General features: G+C 41.0%; 3 protein-coding genes across 4 annotated transcripts in view; 1 reads left to right on the top strand and 2 right to left on the bottom strand.

Moving 5' to 3' along the window:
* obscna (obscurin, cytoskeletal calmodulin and titin-interacting RhoGEF a) overlaps positions 1-9,897 on the top strand; it is a 43,685-nt gene extending 33,788 nt beyond the window's left edge. Inside the window, exons 56-76 of the mRNA XM_030083686.1 lie at positions 138-306; positions 490-577; positions 669-869; positions 976-1,036; positions 1,108-1,185; positions 1,278-1,450; positions 1,670-1,696; positions 1,802-1,954; positions 2,085-2,130; positions 2,233-2,310; positions 2,637-4,377; positions 4,526-4,654; positions 4,772-4,885; positions 5,233-5,400; positions 5,537-5,642; positions 5,891-6,130; positions 7,022-7,245; positions 7,367-7,381; positions 7,621-7,717; positions 8,135-8,284; positions 9,120-9,897. Of these exons, the coding sequence (XP_029939546.1) occupies positions 138-306; positions 490-577; positions 669-869; positions 976-1,036; positions 1,108-1,185; positions 1,278-1,450; positions 1,670-1,696; positions 1,802-1,954; positions 2,085-2,130; positions 2,233-2,310; positions 2,637-4,377; positions 4,526-4,654; positions 4,772-4,885; positions 5,233-5,400; positions 5,537-5,642; positions 5,891-6,130; positions 7,022-7,245; positions 7,367-7,381; positions 7,621-7,717; positions 8,135-8,284; positions 9,120-9,300 (4,239 nt within the window). The 3' untranslated portion in view covers positions 9,301-9,897. The remainder of the gene's footprint in view (positions 1-137; positions 307-489; positions 578-668; positions 870-975; positions 1,037-1,107; positions 1,186-1,277; positions 1,451-1,669; positions 1,697-1,801; positions 1,955-2,084; positions 2,131-2,232; positions 2,311-2,636; positions 4,378-4,525; positions 4,655-4,771; positions 4,886-5,232; positions 5,401-5,536; positions 5,643-5,890; positions 6,131-7,021; positions 7,246-7,366; positions 7,382-7,620; positions 7,718-8,134; positions 8,285-9,119) is intronic.
* Positions 9,898-10,492: 595 nt separating this feature from the next.
* guk1b (guanylate kinase 1b) lies at positions 10,493-16,011 on the bottom strand. 2 transcript variants are annotated; one of them, XM_030083994.1, is made up of 9 exons: positions 15,874-16,011; positions 13,863-13,978; positions 13,649-13,690; positions 13,200-13,325; positions 11,938-12,034; positions 11,170-11,308; positions 10,893-10,977; positions 10,735-10,820; positions 10,493-10,645 (listed from the first exon to the last, which is right to left on the bottom strand). In XM_030083994.1, the coding sequence occupies exons 2-9, from the start codon at positions 13,972-13,974 to the stop codon at positions 10,613-10,615; spliced, it is 720 nt and encodes a 239-aa protein (XP_029939854.1). In that variant the 5' UTR covers positions 13,975-13,978; positions 15,874-16,011; the 3' UTR covers positions 10,493-10,612. The 2 variants fall into 2 exon arrangements, with proteins under 2 accessions (XP_029939854.1, XP_029939855.1); XM_030083995.1 differs by lacking the exon at positions 13,200-13,325.
* An 861-nt stretch (positions 16,012-16,872) lies between these two features.
* rnf220b (ring finger protein 220b) overlaps positions 16,873-18,933 on the bottom strand; it is a 32,010-nt gene continuing 29,949 nt past the window's right edge. Inside the window, exons 14-15 of the mRNA XM_030083996.1 lie at positions 18,400-18,474; positions 16,873-17,592 (exon numbers count right to left, since the gene is read on the bottom strand). Coding sequence (XP_029939856.1) covers positions 17,521-17,592; positions 18,400-18,474 — 147 coding nt within the window. The 3' untranslated portion in view covers positions 16,873-17,520. The remainder of the gene's footprint in view (positions 17,593-18,399; positions 18,475-18,933) is intronic.

The raw sequence follows: 18,933 nt of genomic DNA on the forward strand, positions 1-18,933 counted from the left end.
TGGAATCACAACCAAAAGCGATAGTTATCTCTCTACCATTGTTTTAAGAGAACATAGGCCAAGAGATTTTCCTAAAGTTTATTGATCCACGGACCAAAAGTTGTTTGCAATAACAATGTATTCTTCTGTGATTGGAGGATGGTGAGGAGCTCACAGCGAATGAGAACATGAAGATTGTGCAGCATGGCGCCCGCTGCTCAGTGACCATTGTGTGCCCCGAGGGGGAGGACAGCGGCATTTACACCTGCTTCGCTTACAATGACTCCGGGCATGCCTCCTGCCAGGCCCAACTGACCGTGGAGGAAGGTGAGAAGATAACAATATGCACAGTTTTTGAGGGGATCTTAACAATTCTACAGAATGAATAGCTTCCAGGAAAAATATACCCCAACATTATACGGCTAGAAGAAAGGAAGGAATACCTTGTGGTTGGCATGCATGTGGTATCATTGAAAACCTTTTCTTTTCGCGCTGGTGTGTTTTCTTCAGGTCCAACAGAATGTCAGGAGAGAGAGGTGGAGCTGGGCAAAAGACGGAAGTTATTTTCTGTCTATGATGTCCACGAAGAGATTGGAAGGTGAACCGGCTCTTCCCGCTGTGGAAGTCGAAGCTGCACCTCATATCTACTGGGATTTCATGCTGCTTAAAACGATTGCGCTTTGTTTTAGGGGAACGTTTGGAGTTGTGAAGCGTGTGATCCACAGAAGGACAGGTGAAGTCTTTGCTGCTAAGTTTCTGCCTCTGCGGAGCAGCACTCGGACCAGGGCCTTCCAGGAGAGAGACCTGCTGTCCCGTCTCGCTCACCCAAGAGTGGCCTGTCTGCTGGATTTCTTCTGCACCAGACGCACATTGGTGTTAATCACAGAAATGTATCTTTCTCATTGCATGCTACTCTGTACAGACTTATTTGTTCTCACTGTGGGATTTACACTTTACATAACAAATCATCTGTAAGTTCTTTAACATAATATGAAGCTGTTGCTCTCATGGACTTCTGGACCATTTAATGCTGAGAGGATCAGTCTCAGAAAAAGAGGTACCAGCTCGTAGTTTGTTTTACTGATTTATTAAGAATCTGCACAATTAATTTTTTTTTTTTTTTCACAGGTTCAGTCATACATCCAGCAAATTCTTGAAGGAGTTGGTCATATTCACAGCTTGAACATCTTGCATCTGGATATTAAAGTGAGATTTCTGCTTCGGCTACCGTGACATTTTTCGACTTTGGCGTATTTTAGTCGGTTAACTCATTTCTTTTCCATTTGTACTTCTACTAGCCCGACAACCTCCTAATGGTGTATCCGCCAAGAGATGAAATCAAGATCTGTGACTTTGGCTTCTGCCAGGAAATAGACACATCCAGACACCAGTACAGCTTGTTTGGCACGCCAGAATTTGTTGCACCCGAAATAGTTCATCAGGAACCCGTCACTGTGGCCACTGATATTTGGTGCGTTTAACTCCTTATTTTGATAATATAAATGTGTGTATGACACTGTGGAGAAAACATTTGAGAGTCTTTCTTTTCTCATTGAGTAAAAGTATTATTTGAGTACATAACTCTCTTGGATTACGAGTAGTTAATGGATAAAAAGCTTTGTAATTGTCATGCTTGTTTGTTAATTTGATAGCAGCATTAACCATCAATATCTCTTGTTCTTTCTGGCAGGGCTGTGGGAGTTGTAACTTACTTGTGGTATGTGTTCGAAACCTTTACTGTACAGAAATGTGCATACAATATTTTTGTTTGCATTTTTCTTGCGTTCCATTTCTCAAACTTGCTTTATTTTTATATTGACAGTTTGGTGTGTCGATGCCCTTTTGTGGGTGAGACTGACCGGGGCACCCTGCTCAGGGTCGGGGAGGGGACTCTGAACTGGGACGCCCCTGACGTCATGTACCGCAGTCCTGAAGCCGTCAGTTTTCTACGAATGGTCCTACAGTCAGATCCAGAGTATGAAGCCATTTTTCTTTTTCTTTTTCTTTTTTTTTTTTCATATTTACTTCACAAAACATTAAAGCAATTGTCCATTCTAAAAGTAGACACCTGTGTGCATGTCTAACTCCTATTTTCCTGTACCCAGGAGGCGCCCGTCTGCCTTTGAGTGCTTGAGCCATGAATGGTTCCAGGTGAGATGAAAAAATGGACGTTATGTTTTATTGGAGCTTTGCAGTAATATATAATGTAACCTATTAACACTCATTTTCTTTAACCAAACCTTCGATGACTAGGATGAACATGCCGGTGAAGATACAGATGAAATCAACACACGGAGTTTGAAAGTGTACATCTCCAAGAGGAAATGGCAGGTACGCATTATTGTAGACAGTTAAAAGATTTGCATTCTCCATACAAGAGTGTGTTTTTTCCATCTATACATTGCTCTATTTGTCTTGTATGTCCAACAAAACAAACACCTCATTCAAAAACAATGGGACAACATGAGGTAAAATGTGATAACACCCCATTTATTTGAGTCTTGAGTGTTGGGGCAAAGAAAATAGAACACATACAGTTGGGAGATTACTGTGGTACCAGTAAGAAAAAAAAACACTACTACAGACTTTTTAAAGTGATTAAATCCACCTTTCACAAAAATATGATTATACCAATGTTTTCTGATCTGTCTGTACAGCGTTCTTTGACATGCGTCGGCTCCGTGTTGACACTGAGGCCCATTCCTGAGCTCCTGGATGCTCCTCTCAGAGAGACGGCTGTGACGGTGCCCCGTGAGCCTCAGGAGCACAGCAGCTCCTCCCCGAGCAGCGGCTCCTCTTCTGAGTATGACGAAGCAGATTCTTGGGACTTTTTCCAACACTGTAGCCAGACTGAGGAGGAAGAGGAAACCGAGGAAGACTATGATCCTCTAATGGAAAGAGCACAGATCCCTGAGCCTTTTGCCAAACTCCATGTAGATGGAGAGGACGAAGAGGACTTGACACTAGGGGAGGAGGAGGATGCAGAGCTGGCTGGTCGGAGGAGTGTATTGGAGCGGAGTATCAGCCGCCAGTCGGTTGTATCATCAGAACTGTCCTTCCAGCATACACCTCAGAGGGAACGGAGGTTCAGCAAGGACAGCAGTCCCTCTCTCTGCCTTTCAGAAGGAGATGAAGGTTCAGGAAGTGACGGAGGTCGCATCCCCCGTGGTAGTGTCATTCGAAGCACTTTCTATAGCTCCTCTCATCAGCTGTCCCCAATGTCCGCCAGACACATGACATTACGAGACAAATTCCAGGCCAAAAAGCAGGAGCGAGGGCGCAAGCCACTCAGGAGGAGCTTTTCGGGTCGCCTCAATGAGCCCCTTATTGAATACGTGGAGGATGAAACTGAGAAAGACCGTGGACAAAGACGAGGGTCCGTTCAGCCTGCCATGCAGAAGGCTAGCTCCTTTGACAGTGGCGTGGGCCTCGCCCACACCAATGTACCCCCTCACAGACGGAGCAGGTCTCTTGATGAGTATTCACGCCGCTCTCCAAGCTCGCCACATCGTGAAAAGCTGAGTGAGGAAGAAGCCTCTCAGAGCGTAAAGGAGGAATTTACAGATGATGAAGCAGCAGGGAGAAAGTTCCTGACCATCCCAAACTTTCAGCAAGCCTCAAGGAGAAAAGGCACAGTGGCTCCTGTTCAAGGGAAGCACTCATTCAGTAGCTCCTCGGCTTCCTCAGACTTGTCTGCCCGAGATCGAATGAGCTTCAGGCAGGATCAGGAGCAGACAGAAGGAAATAACTTGGCTGGGTCTCAGGTCTCTCTGACCGAGTCGTTTGTCTTAGAGCAGGGTGGGTCTGAGTCGTCAAGTAGACTGGGCTCCTCAGAAGAGCTGAGTCATGGCCATCTCGGAGGACGATACAGGTCGGGAGAGAGCGAAGGATATGATGATCAGGGGGAGCCATTAATTTCACCATCTCGGCGATCATTTCAAGAGGTAAAGCCCAGAAGCTCATTTCCCCAGGCACCGCCACGTAATCGCACTCGCTCCAATCCTAATTTATCAACAAGCGCCAGAATTCAGCTGGGCATGTCTTCAGCGCCAAGCCCCAGCCCCAGCCTCTCATCTCTGCAGACTCCAGAGAGACCTCCCAGAGCCAAAGACAAGCGAGAGGGCCATGGCCTGCAGAGACACGCATCGGCTCCTGCCCTCGAAGTCCGGCCACCATCAGGAAAGTCACCCAAACTAGGACTGCTGAGCATCTTTCGGAGACAGTCCTGGTCCAGCAATTCCTACTCTCAGTTGGATGACGCAGAGTTGGGACCCACGTTAGGAGAGATCATGAAGCCTGACACACCCACCATGTCTCTGAGGAAGAAAATGAGAGCTTCAGCCTCCAGCCTGACCAAACTGTTCTCTAGGTCTTCCAGTAAGGAGGACGTGAGTAAAGGTGAGCTATGGCAAATTTATTCTTTTTTGGCACATTGGGTCACTTTTATAAATTGAAACATTAATATTGTTTCACAGTCATGAGTATGTACCCGACATTGTCTTTGGATTTTTTATTTTATTTGACCTGTTATTTTTTATTATAACAGGGCCAATAGTGAAAGGGTCATCTCCGGTCCCTCCTGAGAGGCACCGTGGTAAAGGCCATGAGAGTAGCAAAAAGAGGACTTCCAAACTCTTACCCTCTCTGAAAATACCTGCCTTCAAAAAGACAAAAGGTGGCAATAAGTTCTTTTTTGTTGCAGACTACCTGTTTCACACCACACTGTCATATTTCTCTGGATTAGTTTCTTGTTGCTTTTGTTTTACTTTCTCTCTGTTTTCTTTTCTACCAGTGTGTCCCAATAAACCTGAAGTCATGCAGCTGGACGGAGGTGGAGTCTTGCTGGTTTGGAAACCAGTTCAGTCCAGTGATCCCGTCACCTACTGTGTGCAGTACTGCACAGACGGTGTGTTCACAGAGGATGCGGAACCACAGCAGCGTCATTTTAAACACAGCTAAATAGTGAACTGGAGTAGATTGTCTCTCTTTGCCTTTAAATTTTAAGCATTTCTTTTCAAGCATGTGAAATGAATCTGGATCTGAGTCAGGATAAATGTTTTGTAGAACTGGAGAGTTAATTGGAGTGGAGTTAATACCTTAGTGTAAAACTATGAGGAAATTGATATACAGTATTTCTTTGCTTAAGTTTTGTATTTCTTATCTCTGCCATATAGTGGGCTATATTTGAAATATCTCACTGAATTCACTATTCAGGAACAGAAAGTGCACATCATGAGTCTTGTGTCACCTCAGGTGGGGACTGGACCGTCCTGTCGGACGAAGTGACGGAGAGCTGCTTTGTGGTGAAGGACTTGCCCAGAGGAGCCTCTTACATGTTCAGGGTGGGCTGCGTCACAAAGACTGGAGCAGGGCCTCTCAGTGAAGCTTCAGCTCCAGTTGTTTTATCCACTCATCCTGAAGGCGAGAAACACACCGTCACTTGCTTGTTCCAGCATATTTGTCACATACCAACAGCTGCTCCACAAAGACAATCTAATCAGTTTTAACCTTTATTTTATTTTATTTTTTTAATCTTTTTTTTTTTTTTTTCTTACAGACGTTCACATTCCTCTTATTCAGACTGAGTCCCTGGGTTCAAAGGTGACTGGATCCGAACAACAAGGATCACACAAGAGCTTTAACTTTCTCTCAGAGATCAACAGGTGGGCCTATTTACTGTTAAGCAAAACAGTATTTTATTCATTTCTTTTAGTCCTCATGTTTTGTACTGATAGCCTAAAAATGATGGAGATTTGTTCTTTTTTCTTTTTTTAATCAACACACCAATTTGAATCAAACCTGTATTTCGTCTTTCAAATTAAGAAAACAATCCTTCAGAACTAATACCACAATGACTGTTTAGAGATGCAGTTAAACGCTTCCCCTCTCTCTCTCATTTTCTGTGTCTCAGAGGTCGATTCAGCATAGTGACCTTGTGCAGGAATGTAGAAACCAGCCAAGTGTTTGCTGCCAAGATTACTCCTTACCAGCCAGAGCAGAGACAGCTGGTGCTGCGGGAGTACCAGCTTCTGAAGAGGCTTCACCACCCCCACCTGGTTGATCTGCACACTGCTTACCTTACCCCCTCCCACCTTGTGCTGGTGGAGGAGCTCTGTCCTGGCAAGGAGCTGCTCTACAGTCTGGCTGCAAGGTAAACGACGGCTGTAACAACTTTAGCTGAGGACCAGCCATTGTTATCAGTATTTTTATCGATGACTGCCTTAGAATAGTGAGAACAGCAGATTTACTTCTACTTATTCAGTGTGTTCATACTGAAGAAGCCTTCATGTTTTTTCCATGAAAATTTTTAAGCCAGACATAAGAAGCAAATACTTAAGATATAACCAAAAGCATTATGTAGTTATATGTAGATACATTTTCCTGAGTACTCAAGTTTCCTACCACAGTACAAAAACATTCTTTTGAGGATAAATAGGGACTTTAAATTGCCCGTAGGTGTGAATGTGAGTGTATATGGCTGCCTGTTTCTATGTGTTCACCTTATGGACTGGAGACGATCCAGGGTGTAGCCTAGCTTCTCCCATTGGGCGGTTGGTTCCTGTACCTGGCAACCCTGCATCGGATAAAGCAGTAACTATAGAAGATGGCTGTGTGGATCAGTAGTGTGCAGATTTTAGCTGTTATTGATATCATTATTGGGAAATAAAGTGGTAGTTATTGCAAAAAATTGCCTATCTTGTTTTGTTTATGGTGTCTTCATGCATGTGGAAACTCATAGTGGCACCAGGTGGAGAAAATCACATTCTCTAGTTGGTTGCAATCAGACAACATACAGCCAACAAATTAGTTTAGAAAAAAAATCTACATTTAAATAATGAAACCATGGCATTGCAACCCAAATAAGGCAACATGCCAATAAAATGTAAAAGCAGTAATTCCACTTCCCACTTTCCCAGTGAGAAGTTCCTAGAAAAGCCGTTTTCAGAAGAAAATTTCATGTTTGTTAGGCTGTTAGTTGCAATTTTTGTAGTTCCATGTTGCACAGTGATATTAAAAACTCCCATGTGCTTGTGTCCCTCAGGGATCTGTACGCTGAAACCCATGTGGCAGAGCTGCTGGTTCAGATTCTCGGCGCAGTCGACTACCTTCACAGCCGCCGAGTTATCCACCTGGACTTGAAGTCGGACAACATGCTGGTCGATGACTGTAACCACCTGAAGATTGTGGATTTAGGCTCAGCTCAGTCTTTCACTCCTGGACAGCCGCTCCACATCGAGCACATCCACGGACTGTCAGACAGCAAAGGTAGAGTACAGCTGGTTTTGGTGAAACTCTAGGAAAACTAGAGTGTGTTAGATCTTAATGCTTGCGCTCTTGTAGATTCTTCTAATGTACTTAACCTTTGACTGTCGTGGCCTTCCAACAGACTGCCGCAGCAAAGGTACAGATTCTTTAAGGGAGGACGGATTGATGGATGGATATAACTTGGCCTAACTTCACCTGCCTCAACTACCATAACCTAACAAATCCAAGTCTATGCTTTCGATTATTTAATTATTTTTTTAAATGATTTGAAACATTTTTCATAAATAAGAAAACTGAGCATGTCAGTGAAAACTATCACGGATGTAAAAACACTTTTCTTTACCAATGTTATCCTGTGTCTGTGTGTTTTGTCAGTTTACATTGTCCTTCCTAAAGCTCCGGAGATCCTGGAAGGTCAGGGTGTGGGACCCGAGACTGACATCTGGGCTGTGGGAGTCCTGTCATTCATCATGTAAGGCTGGAGAATAATTTACATTTTATATAGTTTTCACTATATAATTATTTCAGTATTATATTTCTCAGTGCTGTATGAAACACTCTGGGAAGGAGCTCAGACGCTAAGATGTGGTAAAATGTTTACATGTTTCAAAGATACACAGCTGTGAGCACAAGTTCAGACAGGATAATGGGCCCATAAAATATTACATGCTGCCAACGTCTTTGCAGCTGGGATGTCCAAAAATAGGTTTTTTTTCTTTTTCTTATTTTCTTTTTCTTTTTTTTCTTTTTTTTTACGGATGCTCTGGAATTATACATGAATATGAAATAAAGAGAAATAAACTGTCTTACCTTGAAGTCACTATAATTCCAGCTTTAAAAATGAGATTTTGCTCCATTTTGGGTTTTTTCCCCCCTATTCTTGTCTTAGGTTGAGTGCTGACAGTCCATTCCAAGCAGAGCTTGGCTACGAGCAAGACAGAAACATCAAGAAGGGGAAGATCCAATTTGGACAATGTTATCCTGGTCTGTCAGAGGGAGCCCTAAACTTCATGAAGAGCAGCCTCAATAATAAATCCTGGTGAGTGGAGCTCTCAATTTGTTTACTGAAATCCTGCTGAATCCTGCTGAAATACTGCTTTTACATTGCCTAAATTGTTGCTTAAATCTTTGTTTGCCCTTGATTCCGTTTATGAGTCTAAAATAGCTACGTTTACAGCACATTTCTGTGGTGATATTTTGGAGGAAATAAATCTCACTGTGTTAAAGAGGTGTGGACGGTAAGCAGGGCTGACCAAGTGGCGGATCATAGAAGTATTGTTAAAAAAATATGAATGCTTTAATAAATATTCAAATTATGATTGTTTTCAGAAATGGCTTTTAAGGAGCACAGTAGTTCGTATTGTGTATGTTGAGCTCGGATTGTAATAAAATGACATACAATATTGGTCCAAATATAAGATGATATTAAGAAAATCAAATTGAACAAATCTGAGATCTTGACAAGACTCGTATTTGGTTTTGCAGGCCAATCCTTATTTTCATGAAACTTCAATAGAATTTTATATCATTAAACGAAGAGAAACACATGGAATTAAACGGCTGTTATCAACACTTTTATACACCATTGATGGAACACAGATGCCCACACACAATAGTTTTTCTAAACTCTCCAGAGAAAAAAAAAAGGCTTACTTTCAGACCAATACAATACTTTAAAAAATGCATATCATTGATTAATTATCATTGACACTTGTAAGTGTAATTCATTATTTTCACACCTGATAAATGCTCATAATCTACTCAGTTAATTTATTCTTCATGCAAATGATATAGATTATTAGTGTTTGAAGGTTTTGCAAGACAGGAGCTCAACTGTATTTTTGATCACATCCTGTCGCTCTGTAAATGTGTAGGGGAAGACCCACTGCAGCCGAGTGTCTCCAGAACCCGTGGCTGCGAGCCCATCGAACCCCACACAAAGCCCGAACTTCCAAAGTGTGTTTCTCCACTGACAAGCTGAAAGCTTACCTCAAACAGAAAGAAGAGAAACGAGATCAGGTGCGCACGAAGCTGCAGGGAACCTTCTCGCAGTGAGGCGACAGCGCCAATAAACGTTTTCTTTCATTTACAACATGCAGCCTTACGTTTCTCGTGTGTGTGTGCCTGTGACTGTGTGTGTGTGTGTGGGTGTGTGTGGGTGTGTGCCTGTGTGCATGTGTGTGCGTTTGTTTTGTGGAGGATGGGGGTTGCCTGAACCGGGTCAGATTTAAGATATCACTTTGGTGTACCAATCATTAAAGAATGTGATGTGTCTTAAACTGTGTGTTTGAAGTTGTACCTATATATCACACTGTGTATGTGCCCACGCTGCATTGCTTGTGGTTTAGTTCATATGAAAACCGATCAGGGATAAAACCTTTACTCAGTATTTAGTGTGCAGTGGATCATGAGTTGTAAAGTTTTGATCTGGAAAGTGTTGATGAATAAAGCAAAAACACGAGTCTGTGAACTGCAGAAAGCAGATATTTATGCAGTGTTTTGTTTAAAACTTTAAATTATGTGCCTTAAAGTTGCAATGTAAAAATGAGAAACTGATAAACCTGTAGATTTCATTGGACATGTCAGAATTTCCTAAAGAGGTGTGTTGGAACTAACTTCCTGCCATTAAGAGTTCATTGTAAACTGAAGAATTAAAAGACACAAACAAGTTAAATCATTGTCCTCAATTATTTATTGTTTGTCATTTGTGTATAAGCATGCATACATATGAAAAATAGCACACCAGTGTTTACATCTAGTTAGTGCAGTGATTTTATATCAGATACATCAGATGTACGTCTGTTCTCTGTGTAGTTTTTAGAATATATGCAGCATGTATTTACATCTTTTTGAATACATAACATTTATCTTGAATACAAATCAGCATAGTTTCCTTTATTAAAACACACTTAGTAACACACATTGTTTGCTAATTTTCAATGAATTTTAACAAATCAAATATATAATGTTGAACCTTTTTAACTACTTGGTCAGTGTCCAAGCTGGACTTAATCACCAAATGTTGCACTGGATTTGGCAGTTATCAAGTTGTTTCCTTTTACATACCAGCTAAGCCAGCAGGCAGAAATATCTGGATTACAGTTATTTTATCTATTAATTAAACATTTAATCCACTACATCTAATAGAACCCCCGATACACAGTAAAGAGAACAAAAACATTTCAGTCCAGTGTGGTTTGATTTAATGTGTGCGTCAAACTGAGTCTTTGTGTGCGGCGAGAAAGGGAAAAGTAAACCTTTCTCCAGGTGATAGTTTATTTCGGTGTTTGAAGTTGTCGTTCGGATCAGAATCACAGGTGTTGGTTCTTCTGTCCAGAAGAAGAAAAGCCGGACTGTTGTTTCCGCGTTATGATTTGGCTTCCTGAACCTTTTGAATTTCCTGCAGGGAAAGACATCATAAATAGGTATACTAAAGATTTTGTCCAAATATGATACGAATCAGAATAAAGGCATTTTGAAGATACATACTTCATTGAGGATATCTTTTAATTCCTCATAGGCGCGCTCCAAGTCATCGTTGATGATAACGATATCAAACACCCCGGGCTCCTTGCCTACCAATGAGAGTTTAATCAGTTGCAGTGATCTTTATTCTGTATTATATATGAGCAGAAACACAAACTTACTGAGCTCCATATCAATTCGTGCTGCTTCCAGGCGCTTCTGTAAACTCTCCTCCGACTCCGTCTGTCTGTCCCTCAGGCGTTTTTCCTGAGAAAGAGAACATGCACAGCTGTATAGCGAAAACCGAAGGAACAATATCCTTTGGCAATGTTGTCAAAATTTTACATACATGCGACACTAACACAGCGCTATAAGAGCAAATATAACTCTTCATTATCTGTAAGTGCAGAGCCAAAGGTGGATTATTTTATCATTTGAATATACTTTTTGAACATTTACCAGTATCTCCATGGAAGGAGGCTGGATGGAGATGTAGATGGGGTTCAGATCAGTCTCTTTGATCCTTTTAACGCCCTGGATGTCCACATCCAGGATGCAGATTAGATTCTTAGCTTGCACATCTTCAATTGCAGCTTTACTGAATGAGACAAGAAAAAAACGATTTTAAACGGATAAAACTATACTTGTGAAGAGAGTAGGTGTGTGAACGGAAGAGGTGTGTGTGACGATGCCTGTGTTTGCCAAACTGTAATTGTGAAACACTGTGCTCGCTCACGTGCAGTGATGAGAGTAAAGAGGATCGCAGCATTGATCCCAGCTGCTCAGACTTAGCGAGTGAGTGTTATCTTCAGAATAAGAGGACGAGATTAAATGTGACACACAAGGTGCTGAGCTGCAGTGTTGCTCCTTTTGACCTAATGGGCATTTAAGCTCCATCTGTCACCAGACTATTATATATCCTCTTGATCCTTGTTACTCAGAGATGTTTCCTTCAAGGCCCCAGTCTTTACATCTATTGATTTGGGTTTAATCAATATTAGTGTCACTGGCACAATGAGGATTTATAGTATTTTCTGAAATGAAATTGAAATAATTGATGGCATGTGTCACCACCTTGTTAGTGCAACATATGTATACTAAGTGCAATGGAAAATAGTTTACTTTTATTGGAATCGTGTACAATTAATTTTTTTAACAGCCTATTTAAAGTAGCCTTTGAGCATAGGCTTGTAATTTGTCAGAAACAGTCTATGAATTAGTGTTTACCTTGTTCCATACAAGTTTCCAGAGAACTCTGCGCTTTCAATGAACTCTCCATTGTCAATGCCCTTCTGTACGGCCTCTCTCGTGGAAAAGTGGTAATCTGAAAGATGCAACAGTTACAGTGAATCAAAGATTATAGAAGCACGATGATGGGAGTGAGACGGCAGTGCACTACAGTTTAGTGGAAGATGACCCAGTGTTTTCATAGTGAATAATGAAATCCAGACACATTAAAGAAAGTCCACTCATAAAGTCAACATAAACTTTGACATGCAGAGATTTACTTCAGAACTATATTCATTGCTTGTAATTTGTTTGTAAATCAAGTTCCCACTGAAAAAAAAAATCAAACTGAACTGTTGTTGCAAAAAAGAATAATCAGAAAAAAAAGACGAAATGAAATGCAAATCATTCTGTATAGGAAGCTCATGCAAAGATGAGAAAAAGTTTTTTTTCAAGCTGTCATTAGTACCAACATAGTTACTGAACATATGTGATCCATACCCCATCCACAGGCCTAAATCTTCCAAACATCAAAATCTCGTAGGATCTAAAACAGCAGAGTTTCAGAAGCAAACACGTTACCACCACTTCTACAGCCACTAATGACCACTATGACAGCAGACAATCATTAGCATGACAACATGGAAAAATATGCTTGGAAAACTCTGGACTCTGCTGTAAACAAATAGATAAGAAGTTTGAAAACAGTACAGGGTCGATATTAAATTGCTACTGGGGAAACTGCAGAAAATGTAATATCTTTTTAAAAGAAGAAGGAGAAAAGCTCATACAAATGTCTGATGTGCAGTAAACACATAGAACACAGACGGAGCAGAGGAGTTGGAAAGGTCATCCTGTATGTATTTTCTATCTCTAAATGGTTGGTTGCTAATGGTGGAAATCAAATCACTGATGCTCAATCAGCCACAAGAGGAAATGGGTCAGTTTTGTTTCTCCATTCTTCAGGGGCTTAAAACTATTCGGAACAGGAAGCAGGATTTACTACTGAGGCATCACAGGGGGCTATTTTCAAAAGCTTTTTACTCCAAAGTGTAGACTGTGTTTTTCTGGATTCCTGAAATCTGCGTTTTTGTTTAGATATTTGCATTTTGTTTTTTGGCTTTTTTTTTTTTCTTTTCTTTTTCTCATTTGTCACATGACAAGTTGCAATAGATCCAACAACATCATGCCAGGATGATGAAAGTAACCCCCATCCCTCTGATGTAAGAAAAAACTGTGATCAGGAATCACACTGAGATCACCTTCATTTGCGGTTTCTGATTCATTTGGACACGAAAATGAGGTTGACATTTCTAAGTCTTCTGAGGATAAGGCGTCTGCTACGGGCAGTAAAGTAGCCCCCAGAAGCATGGGGAGCTTGTTCAGCCCTATGGAGAAAGCAAAAAAGGCACACAGAAAGTGGTTTATCCCTTTATCTGAAGGGAGCTATGCAGGGTGACACTTGGGAGTAAGAAGTGCTGTGGCTATCATCGTTGACTAGAGACGGGGAGGGGAGACCGGGGCACGTGGCCTAGAATCAACAAGAGTGGGTGTTTTTAAAATTCCCTGCACTACGAGACGCGAGTTTTACACAGTTCTACAGAATTAAGAAGTCTGTCTCTGCTGGATCTGATGCAATATAAAGAGGCGACAACATCAACTGTTCAAGTAATGTAACCAACAGACCCATTTCAAGCCAGGGCTACTGTACCTTTGCCATCTTCCTCTCCTGGTCGAGGGTTTCTTGTTGTGTCTGTGGGGTATAAGGTGTTTTCATGAATAATCTGACAGGAATAAAGACACTACTCAAGTTACACTTCACAAGACTTCCTGGAGTTGCACAAAATCTGCTCCCCCATGCAGATTTAGGCCCTGTGTCCGCTTCAGCATGGTTATACAAGAGCAGAAATGAATCTCAAACTTACGTGACACACTGAATCCAAATACGCCTTCGTGATCCTTCATCAACCTCTTCATCAGGGTACTCTTCCCTGCTCCAGAGGGGCCGCTCAGCACCACGGGCCTCGGTCCTGACATGGTTCTGGGTCAGATGGAGAGAGAGAGAGAGAGAGAGAGAGATGGGCACAGAGTGAGTCTGAGTTTGTGCCAGAAACAGATTAAAATCACTCAAGTCGGTGGAAATCCAGTGTTAGAGTTGATACTTCTCCTTACGCAAGAAGATAAAACTTTAATTCTTAACTACTATAAGATGAATTGTACTGTTTGTGAAGTGTCTTGGGAAGCTCAGCTGCTTTGCTTTGTCTGAACTGTTCTCGTACTCCTCAGTTCTCCAGTAAACTAATCTGAAGTGCAGTAGATCTAACACTTCTGTCCAGACATCTCCGAGTCCTCAACACGGAGAAAAAACAAAATCATCCCAGTACAAGCACAGAGTTAACGGAGGCCTTTGCTCCTCTGTTGTTGCACACTCTAACCTCCGCTAATGATGAATTAACACTAACAATTGTTTACTTCCTCCTTCCTCAATTAATCTATTAATATATGTCTGTGCCCTAATTGCTGACTCGTTAGACAGCCAGGGGCCTGGAGGCCAATGTTAAGAATGCCAGTTAATGAAGTCATGACAGATCAGTCAGCAGGATTAATTGGATCTCGGCCAAGCGGCACTGAGGGTCTCGAGACAGGTGACCCATTTACCTGCTGCGCCACAGACAGGTTGATGTTTTACAGATACTGCTGAATCGATACCAGGAACACAATTACTAAATATCACAAGAGTCTGCAACAGCAAGGTGTGACTTTATTGAAGTTGTTCAGTTTTATTTAGTCTGCTGCTTCCAGATCTCTCTCCACTCATGAATTCTGCAGAAAACGTTGCACTTACCTGCCAGATACAATTAGCTCTGACTGCCTAAATGCTCTACATGTTATATAATGGAATAACACACATGAATGGGCTGTGCATATTGTTGGAAATCTCAGTCTGCAGTTTAGACAATACAATAATAATCAACCACAATGTGAATGTTTACAGCAATGGCATGAGATAAACAATTAAACACTATTGGTACCTTTAATTTTTAGTCTCTAATTCCATCCAAGTAGCATAAAACAATTTAACATATTTATTGATGTTTAACTCTGCTTTCAAGAAGTACTTCAAGGACACTATGATCTATCATTATGTTCCTCATTTGTCTCATTTCCTCAGGTAAGCATGTTTCCATGCTTCAGAACTATAAGTCAGTATAAAGACACATCATCACTATTACAAACAACTAGCTATTGCTACAATTACAAAGAGACAAAAAACTATCCAAATTCAGAAATACTTCTAGATGGTAGTACTCCTAGAGAAGGGACTGTAACCTACCCCAAATATTTGCTTCACACTATTTAGTACTGCATTCCTCATAAAAATGTGACTTACACACACAAAAAAGAATCCATTCAATGTGACTTTTGTAGACACCGTTGGTCAGTGTTTGGAAACTTGCAGCAGTTTTCTTTGTGCATTGCATCTGCTTAAGCACAGGTTCTCTGAACGTTTTCATAATGTAAAAGATAAATGCATTTAATTGCACTGAGAGCGAATGAAGCTTTTCTCAAGCAAAGGAGTGAAATATTGAAGAGTTCAGTCTGGCATAATGCTGCAAAAACAGCTCATCTCAATAATGAACACAACTATTCACCCACATTTACAACTATTTACACATACACTGTTTGCTTCAATTTACTGTTCTAAGTTTTGCAAAAGTTACCAAATATGTCCTTTCTAAAGATCCTGACAATGGAAGGTTGTAACTATTTGAGCTATATCTTTGAAACTGCCTGTGCAATTATGCATGTTGTTTTCTTTATTCCAACAAACAGCTGTTATCTTATTTTTCTAATGATGCATAAAGCAGATGTACAGACACTTTGATCTAGTTCTATATGAGGCTCGCTGAGTTAAAACAAAAAAATCAGCCTTACCTTCCTCACAGTGTCTGTGTCGCCTGTGTTGTGGAGACCTTCAATAACAGATGATTCTTCAGCCAGGCTTCTTAATGGACTGCATACAGTTCGTGTGTGTGTGTGTGTGTGTGTGTGTGTGTGTGTGTGTGTGTGTGTGTGTGTGTGTGTGTGTGTGTGTGTGTGTGTGTGTGTGTGTGTGTGTGTGCGTGTGACACTGATTCACTGAAGTAGCTGTCAGCTCTAATTACCTCCACCTCCCTTCAGCTCACTGACCAATCACACGTATCCGTGCTGACTTCCTTTTATCCGCAGAGCCCACACAGGTTACAGGTTGTGCAGGTCACAGGACAAGGGGGTTGTCGTTAAAAGATCACGTCAGCGAGCCAGTATTTTGTAAGGACAGGAACAATAGCATTACCTTGAGTAAAATAAAATCAGATTTCTGGTCAGTTTTGCCTTTTATGGTTATGATCATTCAAATCTGACCTTTTCATGTGTCTGAATGTCTTTGCTCGGGTAACACGCATTTACTAAAGGAAGTTGCAACTGTACACTGAGCCCACTGAGCAGCTGTGTGAGATGCTTAAGAGGTTTAAGTCCTTGCTCAAGGGCACAAAAGTGGTAGAAACTGGAGTCATCTGGCTGTGCTGATGCTTTTCTCACTGAAAAGTGAATACGTTGTCTGGCATAGGTGAATAAAATCGTAGTCATAAACGGGAGCGGTTCTTCTCTTGTCTGAGCTGCGGCTGGAGCTGTAAGTGTCAGGGCCTGAGTGGCCTCGCAGTAAAGGCTCAGAATAGCAGGGTTTAGTGTCCTTCAACTCCACATGAGCTGTGATGGGCTCTGTCTGGCTTATCCGGCACTGACCCACTTCTCCAAAGGCAAAGACGCCACACAAGATTTATCATAACACAGATACAGGGAAATTCTCTGTTCATTCATGACTTCACCCAATTGTTTCTCAAATAAACATCCACATTGCATAAACAGGGAAAACATTTACTGAAACAGCAACAACCTTTAAACACAGATTTTATTGTTGTAATGTTGATAAAATCAGATTTAATGATTCTATACAAAGAAATACGCCAATAACAGACAAAATGAGGCCAAATGTGATGAGATTAAGGTTTCCAAAATACGGGAGCTAAACAAATATTAAGTGATCTAAGCAAAGACAAACTGTGTACAGTAGATACAGCTGACCCCTTCTGCTAGCCGTCACATACACACACACCACGCCAAACATACATACACAAACTATGTACATGTGCTTTGCAGTTCAATTCAATTCAACCTTATTTCCTCATAAAACAGACAAAAGGATTATAAAATCGATAAATATTGTCCAAAAGTGTTTTTTTTTCCTCTTGTTTTTCAGTGCCTGAGCTCGCAGTTTCTTCCAGTCTGGCTGATGGATTCACAGAAAGGTGTAAAATGTACAGGTCAGAGGTCACACATGCTTGTCTCCAGACAGTCTGGGGTTAGGGGATGTTAGGTGTACATTGGCAAAACAGGTAGGATTTGAGAGGAAGAGTGAGGAGGAGGAGGAGGAGGAGGGTGGTTAATAAGGTGGTGTATGACAGGCCAGCTGTCCACACTTCTTCCACCCGTGATTGGTTAAAAACAGAAGAAATCCCTCCGCCCTTCGGGTGAGCTGTGGAATCACAGGTAAACCCGCCTCAGATCGCCGGGTGAGGTGATGGTGTTGCACTGAGGACACAACTTCTTTGCACCCTGAAAGAGTAAACGTAAGACTTTACTGAACATCAGCTGTCCCTGGACTTTTTTAATCTTTTGAATGCAGGTTTGTTGCGTTGCACATTATTATCAGCAGGGTAGCAGACAAAAGACAAAGACAATTTAGGCATTTAAAAAAATGAAATAAAGTAAAAAGGGCATCAGCTACCACAGTGACAGCTAAAGGGCAGCATAATATTTTCTTTTCAGAGAGTCAAATGCAACAGGACAATCCGTAGACTTGTTTGGAAAAAAAAAACATGGACTAGTTTGTGCTAAATTTTTGGTGAATTAAGCTTTGTATTGTTTAGCTCAGACTTTATTGCACATTTGTGTTTCAACATGAGAAAATGATTTTTTTTTCTATTTACATTTCATTTTGGGGTAAAAGACCATGGTGCAAATTAATTGTTTAAAGACAATTGATAAATTAATGAATCTACAGTCATTTAAATTAAAAAGTTTGACACTTAACCGGAAAACTAAACTACACTAGAAGGTTCTTCTTTTAATTGTTATTAGTGCTATATGAATAACAAATGTCAAAGCCACAAGAGGTCTGTATCGTTTATGGCATAGAAAAACATCAGATGGGCATTACAGGCTTAAACTTGTTGTTTGTGAATCAACATTGGCAATTTAAAAATAATCTTCCAAGTTCCAAGAAACCGAGGTAAACCGCTCACACCTGGACCGATATGAAAGACGATGAAGTGTGGAGAAGAAGGACAGTGTTTGGGCAGTTAATGTTCATGTTACATGAACATGTGACAGTGTTTAAAACAAGTGTGTATTGATTTTTACCAGAGTTCGAAGCCAACACTCCTCACAGTGAACGTGCCAGCACTGGATGGAGGTGAGAGGGGTGGTGTATGTATCCTGCCAACACAGACACGGAACACAGTTCTCACATGTAGTACTGAACGCTGCCACTAGATGTCATGTCTATATAGAGTTTCCACAGAAACACAAGGGAGATGAAACTTTGAAATTAGCTTCTTGAAGAAGTGCTTATTCTGTTATTAGGTTATATCAAATAAACAGGTGCTTTTAAGATGCTCTGTGTAACTTCAAGTTTGAGTAAAAACACAAAGTTCATCACTTGGAAAAAATACGCTCCATAGTTTACTCTTAGGAATATCAGTGTGTTAGTATATTTACATGCACAGTCATTGAACTTAACACAGCTCAATGATTTTACATATACAGAAACTTCAGTTTGAAATTACATTTAAAACACCTCAATAACTGTTGCTGTTTGAGTGAGTGAAGAAATGGTCACATACAATTATTGCAGTGAAGTAAATTATCAATTATTATTATCAATGACTTTTTACA

This window comes from Salarias fasciatus, chromosome 23, assembly GCF_902148845.1.
Source record: "Salarias fasciatus chromosome 23, fSalaFa1.1, whole genome shotgun sequence".
In the NCBI taxonomy this organism is placed as follows: domain Eukaryota; kingdom Metazoa; phylum Chordata; class Actinopteri; order Blenniiformes; family Blenniidae; genus Salarias; species Salarias fasciatus.

Excerpts from the sequence above, each read along its gene's own strand:
- guk1b (XM_030083994.1), bottom strand. The coding sequence starts at position 13,974 with ATGTCAGGACCGAGGCCCGTGGTGCTGAGCGGCCCCTCTGGAGCAGGG. Across the intron at positions 10,978-11,169 it reads CTCCTTCCATGGAGATACTG|GAAAAACGCCTGAGGGACAG; the intron begins GTAAATGTTCAA and ends TCTCTTTCTCAG. Across the intron at positions 10,646-10,734 it reads TAAAAGATATCCTCAATGAA|GAAATTCAAAAGGTTCAGGA; the intron begins GTATGTATCTTC and ends CTTTCCCTGCAG.